Below are 16,168 nucleotides of genomic sequence, written 5' to 3' on the forward strand. Positions count from 1 at the left end.
GCTGCCTAGTCAGTCTGGTAACACTATAAGCAGCTGCAACATGACAACCAACACATCCTGTTAAGATTTCACTAACATAGCATAGTAAGCAGGGTGAAAGCATGCCCTGCATATTCACTTTATATTTAGTTGTCTGATACCACATTTGTGTTTTTATTGTACTTCGTTAATACCCTTAAGTATCCAAATCTGTATCAGCGACTCACCAAGTTCAAGACAGTAATACCATTACATGGCTCAGTCTTTACATGGTTAACTTCTCCTAGTCAAGAGACAGATCCTAATAGTTACTACATACTGGTTTAGTAATATTCTTGCCATGCCTGTGTACCAGTTTGCAACTTTGGCTTAGCCCTCCCTGGACAAAGGTCCATTGTAAACCTCAAGATTATCATCTACAGATAACTCCTCAAACACAGACATAACACTGTAGGTTTTAATCTCAAGAGTATCTAGCAAAAGTACAAATGTCCTCACAGTTACCTAGAAAGATTGCTCTATTCATGCAGAGCATTGCTATAAAGGCACTGCTTTAGTCCGGTGTTGTAGACTATAGTGCACTATCCTCTGCCCCAGATCAGCCCGCAAAACAGTTCCACATTCCTTACCTGTTCCATTTCTCAGACTGAGAAGTTAAGATTTCACACTTCATATACAAAGCAATGCCAGGCACAGAAGTATATAAAAAAAAAAGTAACTCAAACAAAAAGAAGTGTTTCTAAACACTGAGATGAAGTAAAAAATGAGAAAAGTACAGGAGACGTGCATTAAGGTAAAGAATTAAGGTAAGTTAAGCTCATCAATATGTTGAACTCAGTTCTTTGCTTCTACTAGCATAACTAAAGGTTGCAGTGTGCAAGCCCAACAAAAATGAATTTAACTTTTTCCTGACTGTCCTCTGTTAATGGCGAAGTTCAAAGCTAGTTGTCATACTAAAGGACCTACGAAAAATCTACAGCAGCATATGAAAATAAGGTTTAGATTAAAAGCATATATTCCTCACACTTGCAGGATGCTACTGAAAAAGCCACCAAGCAGACTTGATAGTCTTCCGAGTACATCCCCAAACAAAACAAGATCAATTTTTACAGTTTAAAGAGTTTAAAGTTCAGCATCATTGCGCTATGTTGAGACATCTTCTGAGAATATGCTGCAGTCTGCTTCAGCAGATGGCATCTCATGGTCAAACACCAAGTCCTCTGGAACACGTTTTCACTATCACAAAGGAATTTAAACTTTTAAGATACTTCAGTAGTAGCCAAAGGTACACAATTAAGACCTTAACATGAAAACACAGTAAGGACTTATGTTACCCTTGAGGAACAATCAAAACCGTATCATTTCTTACAAAAGCTACGTTATTCACAAGTAACGCTGAATATCGTGTACAGATTTCAGAGTGTACTTGATGAACAGCAATGACTTGTTAGTAAGGTCATTTGAGATTAGCCATAGCCAATTATTATCTTGAGTGTTAACACATGTACACATGAGGACTTCAGAGACACAATAATTCTGCAAGGCATTTCACTTCTTTAAAGGGCTTCTCGAAGTCTGTGTTAGTCAAACAAGTAGAATAAAGAACAGATATTGTTTTGTTTTAGGGAAGAGAAAGGCTGCCCTGCAAAGACAGTTAATTCATTTATCACAATCAAGCAGAGTTCAGCTCCCAATGGGAAGGAAACAAGTACATCAGTGTCAGATAGATAGAGTTCCAAAAATAAAATGGCTCGCCCTACATCAAGTGATGTGGTATCATACCCACAAGCTACCCTTTCACAGATTAATTCCTTCTCCACATCCCATACTATGCAAGGTAAGCCTTGCAAGCATGCTGCTCTCTGGTACTGTGCAAGAAATTAATTCATGGTTTTCAGCAGGGTTCCTGAAGGAACTACAGCAAACAGAGCCAAAGTTCATCAGTTTGCTTCTTGCCAAGTATAGCCACATTCAGAGCACATTCTCAAATGGGAAGAGAGTCAGACAGTATGTTCCTTCTCTATACAGCTATTTGCTACTGGAGATCCTGAACATTAGTCAGGAAACATCCTGGGTAGCTCAAGCATAACCCTGAGCAGAAAATGTATTTGCCCATAGTAAAACTAATAGTTTGTATTTGTACAGGAGAGCACAAGAACTGCTTGGAGGCACACAACTAAACAGCAACTTCAGAATCAGGGAAGAGGGAGGAATGTCTTCATCTTGACAGAAAGTACGAGACTGCCTGAATAAAGATTTCAATCATTACAAAGCAGCAGCAGTTGATTTGCCACCATGGATAACAGCACATCTGAGTAACAGAATCATCAAAAGTTTTCTCACTAGATACTGCAGAGTTGTATTTATCTATGAAGTGTTTCATATATATGTTTGTCACACATGACATGTTTAATACTTCTAAGGAATTGGAATAGTTGGATATCCTGACTTGCAGGATCGGTAAGTGAATCTGCGTGCACCTCTTGAATCTCAAGAACAAATCAGAAACCCAATCCTAAGAAGTGATAGAAGATTTTCCTATCTATATATAACATGTTGCACAATGACAGAGAAAAGACATTTGTGCATTTAAGGAGGGAAGAAGGCAAGTAAGCACAGCACCAACATTTCAGAAACTAATTTTTAAAAAACAGCATTAGAAATCCTGTTGCTTTTAGATAAGGGCATAAAGTCAGCCTACAAATAGCAGTAAGTGATTTTGTCTCCCGGGTGATTGCTTCTCATAGTGTTGAAGCACCTGAACTCAGATGATAGTTCAACTACAGACAGGACACATGCAGGAAAGGCTTGTGAGACATGGCTCAAAGCCAAGCAAGGTGGATTGACTGCTGGTCTCACAGCACAATTTTATCTGTTGTCTACTCTGCCCAACCCTACAAAACAGGGGAAGGAGGACAACCACAGGTACCACAGGCTCTCAGGTCTTGCAATAACCGAAGTGTCAATGCTACTTACATGACCATGTAAACATGGTCAGAAGTCAGAAGAATACTGTGGCAGTGAATAAAGATAGTGAGACCAAGATTACTTGGGGTCTGAAAAGGGAGCTGTAATACAAAACATGTGGGTTTTTTTAACCACAAGAAGCATAAGATACTTGTTTAACCTCCTATCACTGATTCCTTCAGAAGAGTATTTGAGATTCAAGCAAAGTAGCTACATCAATTGTTATCAGCATTTATGCATTTTTCAGATACAAGACATTAAGAGATGTCAACATCACTGATTGACTAACTAAATTTAGCTGACACCCTCAAGTTATACAAATCCTCTTCAGCAAAAACCATGGAAGCCACCTGGACAAGATGTGCCAACATGGAAAATGACCAGATTTCGTTTACACTAACTGTAAGTTGCTGGTAGTCCTACTAGAACTTCATCAAAAGTTCAAATGTCTCTTCTGTAGTCTCGTTTCTTTAACCAGAGATGGCCCTTGATGAACGCTCAGTCTTCCTGACTAAGTTTGTCTTGCCATTTAAGTTTTGTTTTCTTTCAGATTTTTTCCCCCACATTTTCCCAATTGTTGAAAGCTGAGCTGGGATTTATCAACCACTTTGCTTTTGTCATTCCCAGATGGGTCACATTCCTTCCACACAACGGATGTACCAACATTTTCCAGTTGTTGCCTTGCTACCAAATAGGTTCTGAAATGAGAAATACAGAGAAAGTTAGTAAGGTTTATGCATAATATACACCATACTATTTATATGAAGATTAAAAAATAGTAAATTCCTATATATTTCTAAAGATCAATTGCTGCATCAAACCTGTAGTTTACATCAGTTGTGGAAGTAAAAGCACGAGGAAACAGCTGGCATGTACAGACTGTGAAATAAGACCAGGTATTCCTCTTACACAGAAGCAGGAGTTGGAAAAACATGGACAAGAACATGCTTAAAACATGTTAGTTTCTTGGTCATATATGTAGCAGTTTACTATTTCTCTCCACCTCTAACACAAGGCACTAGGAGAAATAAAGCTCACCAAATCAAGGAACCAGAGAACAAAGCAAAGCCACACCACAGGAACAGCTGTGCATCAAGTTATGTTATTTGGTGGAAGGGCAAAGGACTCAGGAAATGTGAAGGAGCTAGGCTTTTTTTTATGGCTGGATGTAGAAGCTGCAACAACTGACACTAAGGTCCGAGAGTGCTGTGCTCTTTAAAGCAACAGACATAACTGAAACGGTACTTATTCATATGACAAACAGCACTGAGGCTGCTGAATTTTAAAAAAAAATAGAAAAAAGAAGAATCACTGCAAAAATAAAAATCGCTGGCTTTACAGTGAGAACCAGCAAGTCTCCTGAGCTGTAAACCAGCTTTTGGCTACAGGAGTCTCTTTTGAGGACAGCATATTTTCAATCTAATTTGACTAGTTAGCAGCTATTTCACTCACAGTTAAGATATCAGTTGACTGGAGATAACAGGAAGGCTTGCTTAGCATCTTACAATCGACTACACCTACAATTCTGAAGGGCATCAGGAACTCAGAGCAGGTCAGTTCTATTTAAGTACTTTTTGTAGTTAAATTAAACAGAAAAAATTTCTGAGTCTATTTCAGAAGACTCAGACAAAGTTAAGAAAGCTTTTAATGTGTTAATACTAACAAGTACTAGTTTCCAACCAGCATTCAAGTCAAGTTCATATTAGTACCTTACTTTCACAAATCAAAACAAAGGAAACATTTGTCTACTACTATTACTAACAGGAGGAAGCTTAAGACACTAATTCAATTGACTGCAACCACATGAATATATTCTGCACATGCCAATGTTAAGCTACATAGGAGCTCAAGCATGTAGCAGTATTTTCTCCTTAGTAGAAAAAACTGTCAGCTACCATCTTTTCAGTTAGAAGTGAATTACAGAAGCTCAGGAAAATAATGATATATATGCAATGCACAGTTAAGATCTAGCAAACTAATGGCACAGGCACCACTATGGTGTATAGCCAAACTGTTTTATCAGAGACTTTAAAGTCTCCCCCAAACCTTTCAACTGAAATCCCTGGATAGGGAACTTCATTGCTCCTCTCCACAAACTAGCGATCAAACTACTGGAGCACTCGCATTGCATTCAGTATCATCAGCACAAATAGTAGTTTTCTATTATGCAATTGTGCATAACATACTCAGCCTTGCTTTAATACATGTTTATTCACAGTCCATTTCACAGTAAGTATCCTGTACTAGTATACACATCATAAACATGATATACCTGTTGAAAGCTTAGTACCCACTATCAATTTTCTTGCAAAAATTTTGTTGCTTTACCATTTTCTGTGCCTCAGCATTTTAATTGGTCACAATCAATATGCACCATAGTAGATAGGATTTCAAAAACTGCTTGGAACTTTGCCCCAGATCACACAGATAGGAACTATTTAGATACACTGCACACACACACACATATATATACCTGGTTCAGAAGGTCCAGCACACTTCCAAAGGTGACTTATTCAGACTTATTTGACATTGCCATCAACTGTGCAGCTCAAAATTATTTATTCCCAAGATGTAACAGGGTCTCTGTGCCACAATATCTTCATCTATGCCATGAAAGGCATGTACTCCTCAGCCTACGTCACGAAAATCTTCTACAGTCTAGTGTTATAGCTGCAGCTACTCAAGAACATCTTGCAGTCCATGAATGAAAAAAGTATCAAGAACATAATCCTTGTCCTTTACGAAAGAAGAGGTCTCCTTCCTCTCCTGGAACAGTCAGTGTGCTTCATTCTGATTACAGCACCCATTACAGCTTTCCTCCTGAAACTGTTTTTCTGAGCAAATTGTATCCAATTCAGCAAAATACTTGCACATCCAATCATATGCCAGATTATTCCACATCAAGAAGTTCAGCTGTAGCAGTATCCGTATTTCAGAGAATTCTGATACCCAGAGGCAGTGAACAGCATGCTGCTTCTGTGATTTCTCAGATATATTCCACAAACTTCCAATAACGAACAGGCAGAGATAAATCAAATTGTTGTTGGCAAAAAGTAGTGTAATAAATCCAAGTAAATGAAGCAACTTCGACAAGGAAAATCCAGAAATCTCATGTTGTACCAGATGAGTAGAAATTTGCTTGCACTTTAGAAATTACTGTACAGCGTGTCATCTACAGCAGGTATCACATGTGAAGACAGATTTGGCTGATGACAGGTGGATCTTCCTTGTAGAACGTACAGCTCAAATATTGCAGCAAATTTGCACAATTTGTTAACAAACACATGTTGCTGTGGGATAGCCTTCAGGCTTGCAGAGGCATCCAAACACAGGTTAGCAGTAATAGCTCCAGTGTAGCCAAAGCCCGAAAGAGCAGCAAGAAAATGACTGGAAGTGCTTATAGAATACTGTGGCAGTGAATAAAGATAGTGAGACCAAGATTACCTGGGGTCTGAAAAGGGAGCTGTAATACAAAACAGGAAGCCAACAAAGGCATAAACTGAAGATAGGATCGTAATTTAAATAGCAGGAGAAAGAGGGGACATAAGTAGCTGTGATTACAAAAAGAGGAAGGCCAGGCAAGAAAGTTACAATCAAGGGAAGTCATTTAAGAGAAGAAGATTCTGAGAAAGAATTTTATTGAACACTGAAGATAAGGAAATAATGACGTTAAGCAAAACAGTGAAAGTAGGAGGAAAATAATTCAAAGGAAAAAGCAGGCAACTTAGTGAAGCTGAAGTTTATAGTTGTGGCCAACCAAAGTATCAGGTAGACATCAATTAAGAGAGGGGAAATTAAGTGTGACTCTCAGAGTACTATCTTAAGCACTTGGCAACAAGATCAGAATACTAGACAAATAGACTTAGTCCAGATTTTTAAATGATTAAAAATTTAACACCACTGGATATATTTTCCAAATGTTTAGTGTCCAGAAAAACAAGGATTAAAAGTTCCAGTGCCACAACCAAAACAAGCAAGTACTCTATAAGCTTGCCTCAGACAGCTCTGCTAGTTTAGCTGAACCATGGCCCTCAGCAAACACCTGATGCTGGAATTCTCGCTGTCCTTCCTGAAAAGGTTTTGTCAATGCACGAGCACCCCCACTCAAAGGATTATTTTTTTTTTTTTAGCAGTTCTCCCAGCATCAGTATGCCTTGGTTCTGACCCACGGCTTCCCCTATTAATCCAGTTCTGAATTTAACAAACCAAGACTAGCTGTTGCACAACAGCTTTGATACATATGCAGATAAAATCTGAAAGATCCAACACCTCACCCTTGATCTAGGCCATGACTAGAGGAATCTTTCCCCAAAGGAAAAGGATGTCTTTGGTACCAACAAAATGCAAGAGCCTTGTGATATGCGCAAGACAAGCTGCTGTTCCGGGATATTTACCTTTCTGCAAGCAGGACAAAGTCCATTCTCATCAGTGCGGATACGATGCCAACAGAAACGACAGATTTGGTAGCCACAGGTGCAAGGAAAGAAGTTGATGTCATCAATTTCCAGAGGCTCCATGCAAAGGGGGCATTCCACAGGGTCTTCCTTAGCATCAGGGCTGCGAGACATCTTTTATGTTCGCAGAGCAGCAAAAGTTTATAATAACTTAATAGACCGAGAAGGTCAGCACTTGAAAGTCTACAAGAAATAAAAAGGAAAAAAGTGATTAATACTTCTGACAATCTTTCTTTTGCACATTTTAGTATTTCCATTCATCACCATTTTCCTTCTTCCCGCATAAACTTACCTACTAACACAGAAGTTACTCCCTAATAAGCCTGAGCGTCTCTTCCTACTTGTAAATCAGACAATATGAAAGACTGTACTGGTGATGTACTTCACCACCTGGATAGGCAGGCACTTTGGCAGCTTGTTAGCCTATTTGGGTTTCAAGCTTTACAGTTACAAAGAAGGGCTTAACAGCATACACCACATATTACGTTTAAGTTCTGCTAGCTATTTTTGCTATTGCTTTCTTGTAATCATCTACAAATCCAAAGTCAAATCCTTGAATACAGGACTTCATGTTTAAGATCAATTTATGTCTTTGCTCAGAGACTTGGAATGACATTTAAGTCATACCTTCAGACTTTTCAGTAGGGTTACAGAACTATCAACAAAAAAAAAAAGAAAAAGAAAGCTTCTTACTCAGAAGGATTTGTTTCTTTGTCCATCTCGTTTTCTACTCCTGAGATCAATCTCAGAGATCAGCCTTAAGACTAAAGCATTACCCAACATTTCTCAGTATGTTTCATACAACTTTCATCAAGTCATTTATACTTTTCATCAGCATCCAGTTGACAACAAACCCCAAAAATATGCACACAGTCGGAAAAAACCTTAAGTTTTAACTCTGAGTGCAGCCACAGTATGGTATTTCTGGATCAGAATTCCAAAGAGAAATAAAATTCAGGTCACAGAATGGTCAGGGTTCAAAGGGACCTCTGGAGATCATCCAGCCCTGAAGCAGTAAAGGCATCAATAACCACATTTCTTACAGGGGAAATCACCTTCTCTGTTTGGACACATGGAATTTATGCTGTAGTAGGAAACTATTATCTCAAAGCAAATGGCTTATAGCCATTATTTCTTCACATTATTAATGGGATAAATCACAAAGAGGTGTGCAAGGCTCTCTCATGGCTCTGAGACAAAGTCCCCTATCACTGACCTAACGTATAGAATTTAAAAATTTTCAAGATACAGTCTGCTACTTTGCAGATAAAAAAACAGGCTGGCATCTTTTTTTCATCATTCTGATCTATCAGATAACTTTAAGACTTTTTTTTTTCCCCAAATAAAATTCAGGTCCTAACTACCTTCACTTAGAACTACGAAGGACTAAAAACTGCTGGGCCACAGCATCCATACAAACCTACTGAGAAACATTCTTTCCCAAGTAACTAAAGCCAAGTGTATGTTCAAACATGTTCATATAAAACATCCTTTAAAACCGTTGAGAATCCCGTACTTCAGAATGGAAGGGACTCCAGGATGCCTCAGCTCCCAACTACTGCTCAGTTCACAGAATCACAAAATGGTCAGGGCTGGAAGGGACCTCTGGAGATCAACTGGTCCAACCCCCTGTTAAAGCAGGTTCACCTACAGCAGGCGGCACAGAATGGCATCCAGGTGGGTTCTGAACGTCTCCAGAGAAGACGACTCCACAACAGCTCTGGGCAGCCTCTTCCAGTGCTCAGTCACCCTCAAAGCGAGCAAGTTTTTCCTCGTATTCAGAAGAAACGCCCAGCGTTGCGGTTTGTGCCCGTTGCCCCTTGTCCTGTCGCTGGGCACCGCTGAACGGAGCCTGGCCCCATCCTCCTGACACTCGCCCTTAAGATACCTGCAGGCATTGGCAAGGTCCCCTCCCAGTCTTCTCTTCTCCAGGCTAAACAGCCCCAGCTCTCTGGGCCTTTCCTCATCAGGGAGATGCCCCAGTCCCTAATCCCCTGGGCAGCCCTCTGCTGCACCCTCTCCAGTAGTTCCCCGTCTCTCTTGAACTGGGGAGCCCGGCACTGGGCACAGCCCTCCAGATGCAGCCTCACCGGGGCACAGTGAAGGGACAGGACAACCTCCCCCCACTTGCTGGCCATGCTCCGCCTGACGCACCCCAGGATCCCGGTGGCCTTCGTGGCCACACGGGCAGCTCACCGGCCACCAGCACTCCCATGTCCTTCTCCACAGAGCTGCCTTCTAGCAGGTCAACCCAGCCTCTGCTGGTGCCTGGGGTTATTCCTCCCCTGCCGCAGGACCTACGCTTGCCCTTGTGCAACTTCATGAGCTTCCTCTCTGCCCAACTCTCCAGCCCGTCCGGGCCCCGCTCAATGACAGCGCAGCCTTCTGGGGTGATCAGCCGCTCCTCCCGGTTCTGTATCATCAGCAAACTTGCTCAGGGCACGCTCCAACCCTTCATGAAGGTCACTGATGAATCCAGCCAGACTCTGCGCTGCTGTTCACAACCCTCTGAGCTCTGCCATGCAGCCAGTTCTCAGCCCGCTTCACTGTCCACTCACCTAACCCACGCTGCCTGAGCTTACCTGGGAGGGTGTTATGGCAGACAGTGCCAAAAGCCTTGCTGAGGTCAAGGTAGACAACATCCACTGCTCTCCCCTCGCCTACCCCAGCCAGTCATTACATCGCAGAAGGCTTTTAAGTTGGCCAGGTAGGAGTTCCCCTTGGTGAATCCGTGCTGAATACTGCCGATAACCTTCTTTTTCTGCACACGCTTGAAGAGGACCTCCAGGATGAGCTGTTGTATTACCTTTCCAGGGATGGAGGTAACACAGATTGGCCTGCAGTTTTTTCCTGGGTTGTCCTTCTTGCCCTCTTTGAAGACTACAGTGACATTGACTTTCCTCCAGTTCTCAGGCCCATCTCCTGTCCTCCATGATCTTTCAAAGATGACAGACAGTGGGTTAACAGTAACATCTGCCAGCTCTCTCTGCAGTACTGTGGTCCGCCCAAGTGACCTGTCCCTTTTCTCCAATCCCATAAGCTTCTTCTTGTTTAAGTTTTGCCAGAAGCTCCTTGCTCATCCACACAGGTCTCTTGCCCCCTTTGCTTGATTTCTTACTCATAGGGATGCACCTATCTTGATCTTGGAGGAAAAGAAGCCACCTCAGACCACCTACCTTCTAGGGCCCTAAGCATGGCACTCCTCCAAGTAGGCCTCTTCAGAGGCCAAAGTCAGCTCTCTTGAAGCCCAGGGTTTCACACCTACTTGTCGCCCTGCCTCCTCCATGCAGGATCCTGGACTCCACCATCTTATGGCCACTGCAGTCAAGGCTTTCCCCAGCCTTCACACTCCCAAACAGTCCTTCTTTGCTTGTGAGTACAAGGTCCAGCAGCACACCCCATTTCGCTGGCTCCTCCACCACCTCCATCCAGAAGCTATCACCAACGCTCTGCGGGAACCTCCTGGACCGTGTGTGCCTAGCTGTGCTGTCTTTCCAGCAAGTATCAGGGTGGCTGAAGTCCCCCATGAGAACTGGGGCCTGCAGTTATGAGCTGCCTCCAGCTGTCTGTAGAACGCCTCATCGGCTTCCTCTTCCTGATCAGGTGGCATGTACCAAACACCCACAACACTGTCACCCACACTGGCCTGCCCCTTATCCTTTACCCATAAGCTCTTGACTTGTTCTGCAACTACCCCTAGGCAGAGGGTTCATTCCAGTTGCTCCCTCACATAAAGAGCAACTCCACCACCTCTCCTCACTGGCCTGCCTTTCCTAAAAAGTACATAGCCATCCATCACAGCATCCCAGTCATGTGAGCTATGCCACCATGTCTCTGTAACTGCAATGACATCCATGGCCCTGCAAACACACACATTGCTAATCCTTCCTGTTCATTCCCCACGCTGCATGCATTGGTGTACAGGCATTTCAAAGAGATCATCAAGCATGCAAGTTTCCCAGGAGGGATGCAAGAAGACCCACCATAGCCACACGCACCCTTAAGGTGGCTAGCCTTCTAATACTCATCTTGGGAGGCAGCTAAGGAACATGTATCACTGGCCTGGATGGCCTGACTTATTCCCCAGCTGAACGTGATGGCATGAGCATTACTACTTTGGACCCCTCCCCCAGAGTCCTTCAGTTTAAGAAAACCCAAAATTCTTTACAATTATGCCTTTCCCTCAAAAAATCAGTCATGCAACTATAATTTCATCACACTCACAATGTGGAGTCCTCTCTACTTTGCCCCAGAATTTTTTATTTCATTTCTATCCAAAACCTACTAGTTCACGTACTATCTGATCTTTCTTTGGTCTTTTTAGGAGCAAGTCCAGAAACAAATTCTCAAATCTACCTACTTGAAGAGTGACATTTACTCCTGTTCTTGGAAATAAGATGACTGAATGTTTTGAGATCAAACACTTGCAGATTTTTGTATGTTGTAGTAGTGTTAGCCTTACGTATTTTTTTTTGTGGCTGCTCAAAGTATCAAACCAGAATCCTGCTTATGATCTTCCACTGTCTAAGCCATACTTCCTTGCATGAAGGCTATCTTGTAAAGCCCAAAAGGTTCCAGCTCAGGCTGGGACCTCCCACCTCACAGGATAGGATATGTTTAGCATCAGTCTGCAATACCTGTGTCCCTGTGCTGCACGTCTCTTCATACACAAAAATTCCTCTGCAGCCAGGAGAGAAGCCTGAAGAGGAACAGCATGCACACACGCAACTAAAACACCATCCAAATACACAGCAGAGAGTATACAGCTTTCTACAGGAACAGTCACACTGTACTTAGGTTAAACTGTGTTCACAGGCTGATACCAGAAGCCTAGAGTAACTGCAATTTTGACTAGTTCAGTAGGGAGTATAGCCTCTAGGCACAAATTGCAGTTCTGGTAAAACATATACTACTGCCCTACAGAGAGAAAGTTCCACTGGATGCTCCCATAAACGTATGTATGAGAAAACAGATTTTGGATGCATAACTTCTCTCTATGGTATGCACTAGCAACAACACTGTCCCTCCCCTTTGACCTTCACAATACAGTCAAAAGATTAAACTTCTACAACAATACAGCAGCTTTTACTTCATTATCTATGCTTTTATTAGTGCTATATTTACAGTTATTCTGACAGGCTCAAAATCAGGTTCTGGGACCTTACCAGTGTTAGCAGAATCTGACTTCAAGGAAGGAAAGGACTAGTTTGTTTGGGAGCTTTGTCTTGTTTTTAAGAACACATTCCCACTGGCTGAAGAGGGGGGGCCTGTTAAGAGGCCATAACACATGATTTAATTGCTTATTATGCAGATAACACACATTTCCTGCAAACTTTTCACACTTATATAGCAGCAAAACCACTGCAATTTGAAATTGACTTTGAACTGAATCACTAGATAAACTGAACAGATTTTTTCCTTTTTAAATTTGGATTTGACTTTGCCACAGATACCCAAACAGGTCAATAAGCAGACAGCATATTTCCTTTGACTGGGCACTCATTCTACCGCATGCTTAGCAGCTTTGAGCCTACCGAAACACATCCAAATAAAGCTATACTAGTACTAGTGAAGCTGTAGTTAAAAGTGCAGTTTTGAAGAAACTTCCCACCACCACAGTGTAACTACTGAATTAAGAAGCTACTATTTGGAATCTCCACCAAGTTCATGTGAAAATGTGAAATACCAGCTATTGCCTCTGGGATATGCAGACAAGCTTTAACTGAACTGCAACATGATTAACATTTATGAGCTTAAGAGTAAGAGTTCAGCAGCTGCTAGTAATAATGCCAATAGCTTGCTTCACTCAGCAAATGGCCCCTTATTTTACAACAAGGAGTAAAGAGCAGCTGTGTGCCATGTTTCTTGAAACCAAGTAAGAGGCAATATTTATTTACTTCGGAAAGGACCATTCAAGCATCCCATTTAGAGATTCTCCACTGAAGCGTGCCTCCATTTCAGGGGGGTTTATATACCAGGGTCTGTGTCTAGGCTGCATCAGAACAATGCTTGCTTTACCAAAACCAGAATTACATCCATAGTAAGGCATCATCAATGCATTGTTCATATAGCACTACCAAGAAAAACACAGTCAGCTCTCAAAAACTATTCCAAATAATTACAGATTAGCATCACAAGAAAAGTAACACAGCAATGGCAAAAAACAAAAGGCAGTATTACACATTATGTTTAATCCAGAGTATCTGGTCTTTGGGATCAAGTTCAAAGAGATACAATTAATAGCATCTCGGGAGAAAAGGAGGAAGGTTGCACATGTGTACACTCACAATACAAGCAGCTAGAATTTGTCCATACACTTTCCAAAATGCCAACAACTGCAGTCAAACAGGGCTCAGACATCCTGTTTACAGGAGACCCTGCCAAAACATTCACACACAGAGGGATGGAATGGAGGTGGACAATGTCCAGCAGCATCTTTTAGATTCAGTGAATTTGTAACGAGTAATAACCAAAATACAGAAATATAGGTTGTCTTATCCCTTCCATTATACCAACTAAGTAGTTCCTTTCTTTCCAAACATATATGCAAAATGAAAAAAGATAGTTTTTCATTAACTTTTAAAATGTGCTAGTATACTTAATGGATCTGACAGCTGTGTGTAATCAGCTTCACTGTACAATTGTTTCTCTTGATGAAACTCTCCCAACTTTGCAGTTGGGAAAGCTATCCTACTAGTTGAGGGTACTCAACCTAAACAGAGTTTTACTTATAATATAACTAGTGATTTCAGTCCATTTTGAATGTATATGTTGCCTTTCCCTTTTTCACTTGAGGTGAGCAAGTTTAGCTTCCAGCAGTTTTATCTTCCCTATTTAAAAGCGGTCCTAAAGGAGGCAGTGGAAAAACAACTAGCTTATTATCCATTCTTTTTCCTCAAATGCACCGGTTTGAGACCTAACACCCACTCCTCTTCATCTCCCCACAGTAGACACCGGAACATCTCTACTTCATAGCAGTTCATTTTAGTAAACATGTCCCTTACAGTGTAAGTCCTCCCCCGGGAGGGCAGCCAGCTCCAGGGGATAGATACATTCTCTCCCTCACATGACGGACTGAATCCAGCCTTGCTACTTGCTTTAAGATACTAAGAGTGTCACAGCCAAAAATTGTCAAAATCTAGTTATTAAAAACCTGAGTAAAGGACTCACATCCCAGAAAATATTTGTAGACTCAAGGCCTCCTGCAGAAAAAAAATCCAGACATGTGTTAGCTAATGTTTCACCTAAAGTTCAAACATACCTGACACTTGAAGTGAAACAGGTCGGAGTCTATGCACCAAACCTTTAGTAAGGGCTCATTAAACTTACACAAACAGACACTCATGCTTTTTTTCATGGCCTTTTGTATTTTGAAACTTATCAGCCCTGAGAAGTCTCAAAAACACACTGCGGATGCTGCCTGCGTAACACTGCAGGGAAGGCAGCCCCTGAGACCCCTGTGCCCACCCTGCCGAAGGATCAGTTCCCTTTCCGCCCTTCACCTCTGTGGTGATCCCACACACAAGCTGGAGGCAGAAAGGCAAGCAGGCTACAAGCAGCAACTGTAATGGATTATTCCTTCCTTGAATCAGGGGAGAAGCGGCAGTTCCGTCAGCACAGCGCTCTCCTCCAGGCCAGCACGGGGGCACTGCAGCTTGAGGCCCACATCTGTACTGCTCGCTAGTGACTCTGCTGAAAGGAAAGCACCCTTCAGCTCCTCCACTCTCTGCACGTAAGAAAGGTTATCACTTTGCTGCGTTAGTGACCACTGGACTGTTTACATCAAAACTTCCCATAGGCAGGCTGCAGAGAAAAGCCCATTTTCACTTTAAGCATGCAAACCCAAGGAAGATCCAGCAAGTTATTTGTTTAGGATTCCACAGAGAACACAAATGGGATAAAGTTCCCATATGCATGTCCTGAATCATGGATGGATGGTCTAGTCACTGAAACATCTGGTCTTGTGTCTAAATTAAGTCATCCACACAATTCAGAAGAAATCTGGGGAACCTCCCCAGGCCAACTCTTTGACATGCTGCCCGCTTCTTGCCTGCCATTTTTTGGAGCACTACACAAGGAGGGTGATCCCTTTCACCCACACCAAAATGCAGTGTTATTTTATAATCACCTGGTGAGCAACACTGATATAGGAGACAGCAAGAGTCCTGAAAACCAGCTATGCTTTTCTAAGTTCTATGGTACTGTTACTGACCTAGAACAATGACACCTCAGTGGCAAGCAAGCAGGCTCTTGAATTCATACAAGTTAATTTTAATTTGAGGGAGAGGGAAAGTTCACTTCCTACTTTTTCCTGACCATGCTCAACATTTAAAAACAAACTGTACTACTAATTGCAAAATCACACCCAGTAACTGCATGGTCCATTTTCCATCATCATGTCTTCTCTCTGGATTAGTGTTTGTTATTCCATCTAGGGTTCCAGCTACATTTTGATCACAGCACAAACCACACAAGAAAGTAGTAAGAGGCAGACAAAGTTCCAAACATTTAGAAAGTATGACCAGGAATCAGGTAGCTATCTCAGTATTTCTAAAACCAGCATTACACCGACTAGGATTATCCCCAAGTTATTTAGCTCAAAGAGGTCAAAACTGAAATCTCTAGAGACTCCCCTCTTCTCTAAGCCTCCCTGCCTGTGCTTAGGGAGCTCACTCTCACGGTTTCAGACTTTTCAGCATAAGCAGTTGTGTACTACCCCTTGAACTGACAAGACAAAAACATAACTATTTTTGCTGGGTCGTATTTTA

At 42.0% G+C, this 16,168-nt stretch overlaps 1 protein-coding gene across 9 annotated transcripts in view; it reads right to left on the reverse strand.

Annotated features, from left to right (window-relative positions):
- Positions 1-16,168, reverse strand: part of CNOT4 (CCR4-NOT transcription complex subunit 4) — a 100,835-nt gene that overhangs the window by 36,764 nt on the left and 47,903 nt on the right. For all 9 annotated transcript variants that reach the window (XM_080393257.1, XM_080393256.1, XM_080393259.1 and 6 more), the window contains one exon: positions 7,341-7,583. In XM_080393257.1, coding sequence (XP_080249383.1) covers positions 7,341-7,514 — 174 coding nt within the window. In that variant the 5' untranslated portion in view covers positions 7,515-7,583. The remainder of the gene's footprint in view (positions 1-7,340; positions 7,584-16,168) is intronic.

This window comes from Falco punctatus (assembly GCF_963210335.1).
Source record: "Falco punctatus genome assembly, chromosome: 6".
In the NCBI taxonomy this organism is placed as follows: Eukaryota; Metazoa; Chordata; class Aves; order Falconiformes; family Falconidae; genus Falco; species Falco punctatus.